Source organism: Seriola lalandi, unplaced genomic scaffold, assembly GCF_002814215.2.
Source record: "Seriola lalandi dorsalis isolate HSWRI2012SDOR001 ecotype SW California unplaced genomic scaffold, Sedor1 jcf7180002054545, whole genome shotgun sequence".
NCBI lineage: Eukaryota > Metazoa > Chordata > Actinopteri > Carangiformes > Carangidae > Seriola > Seriola lalandi.
In genome coordinates, this window is record NW_019525098.1 from 21,061 (window position 1) to 21,606 (window position 546).

General features: G+C 50.9%; 1 protein-coding gene across 1 annotated transcript in view; it reads right to left on the reverse strand.

The window, feature by feature from the left end:
- LOC111661600 (centrosomal protein of 120 kDa-like) overlaps positions 1-546 on the reverse strand; it is a 19,176-nt gene that overhangs the window by 14,600 nt on the left and 4,030 nt on the right. Inside the window, exon 7 of the mRNA XM_087176315.1 lies at positions 101-275. Coding sequence (XP_087032441.1) covers positions 101-275 — 175 coding nt within the window. The remainder of the gene's footprint in view (positions 1-100; positions 276-546) is intronic.

Consider the following 546-nt stretch of genomic DNA (forward strand, 5'->3'; position numbering starts at 1 on the left):
GAAACACGGTGGTTAACGACCCGTTACTCGTCAGTCGTGACACAGATCACATGACTCTGATCACATGACAGGCAGTCAGAGATGTTTCCTACCGCTGTGCTTTGACCACAGGGATCCGGTCCTGGTGAGTCTGTCTCCAGCTCTGCTCCCCCGTTGACGTCAGGAGTCGGCTCCTCTCAGAGCTCAGCAGGTGAGACAGCTGGACGGAGGCTCGTCCAATCAGCTGGTCTCTGCTGGTGGGGTCTCTGTGCCAGACCTCCACCACCAGAGGAACTCTAACACAACAACACACACACACACACACACACACACACACACACACAAAATGAGTCCAATCACATCATATCCCACTGCAGCACCTGAATGAAAAACCCTGAAAACTGTCCTGTTGCTCCCCCTGCTGGTCCAACTGTGATTCACAATGTCATGACTAGAGTAAGAAAAAAAGAAAAGAACTTTATTGTCCAACAAGATGGAAAACTGGCTCATAACTCAAAATGCATTAAAACCACATGGCGCCCCATGTGTAGAGGCCACGGTCCTCGC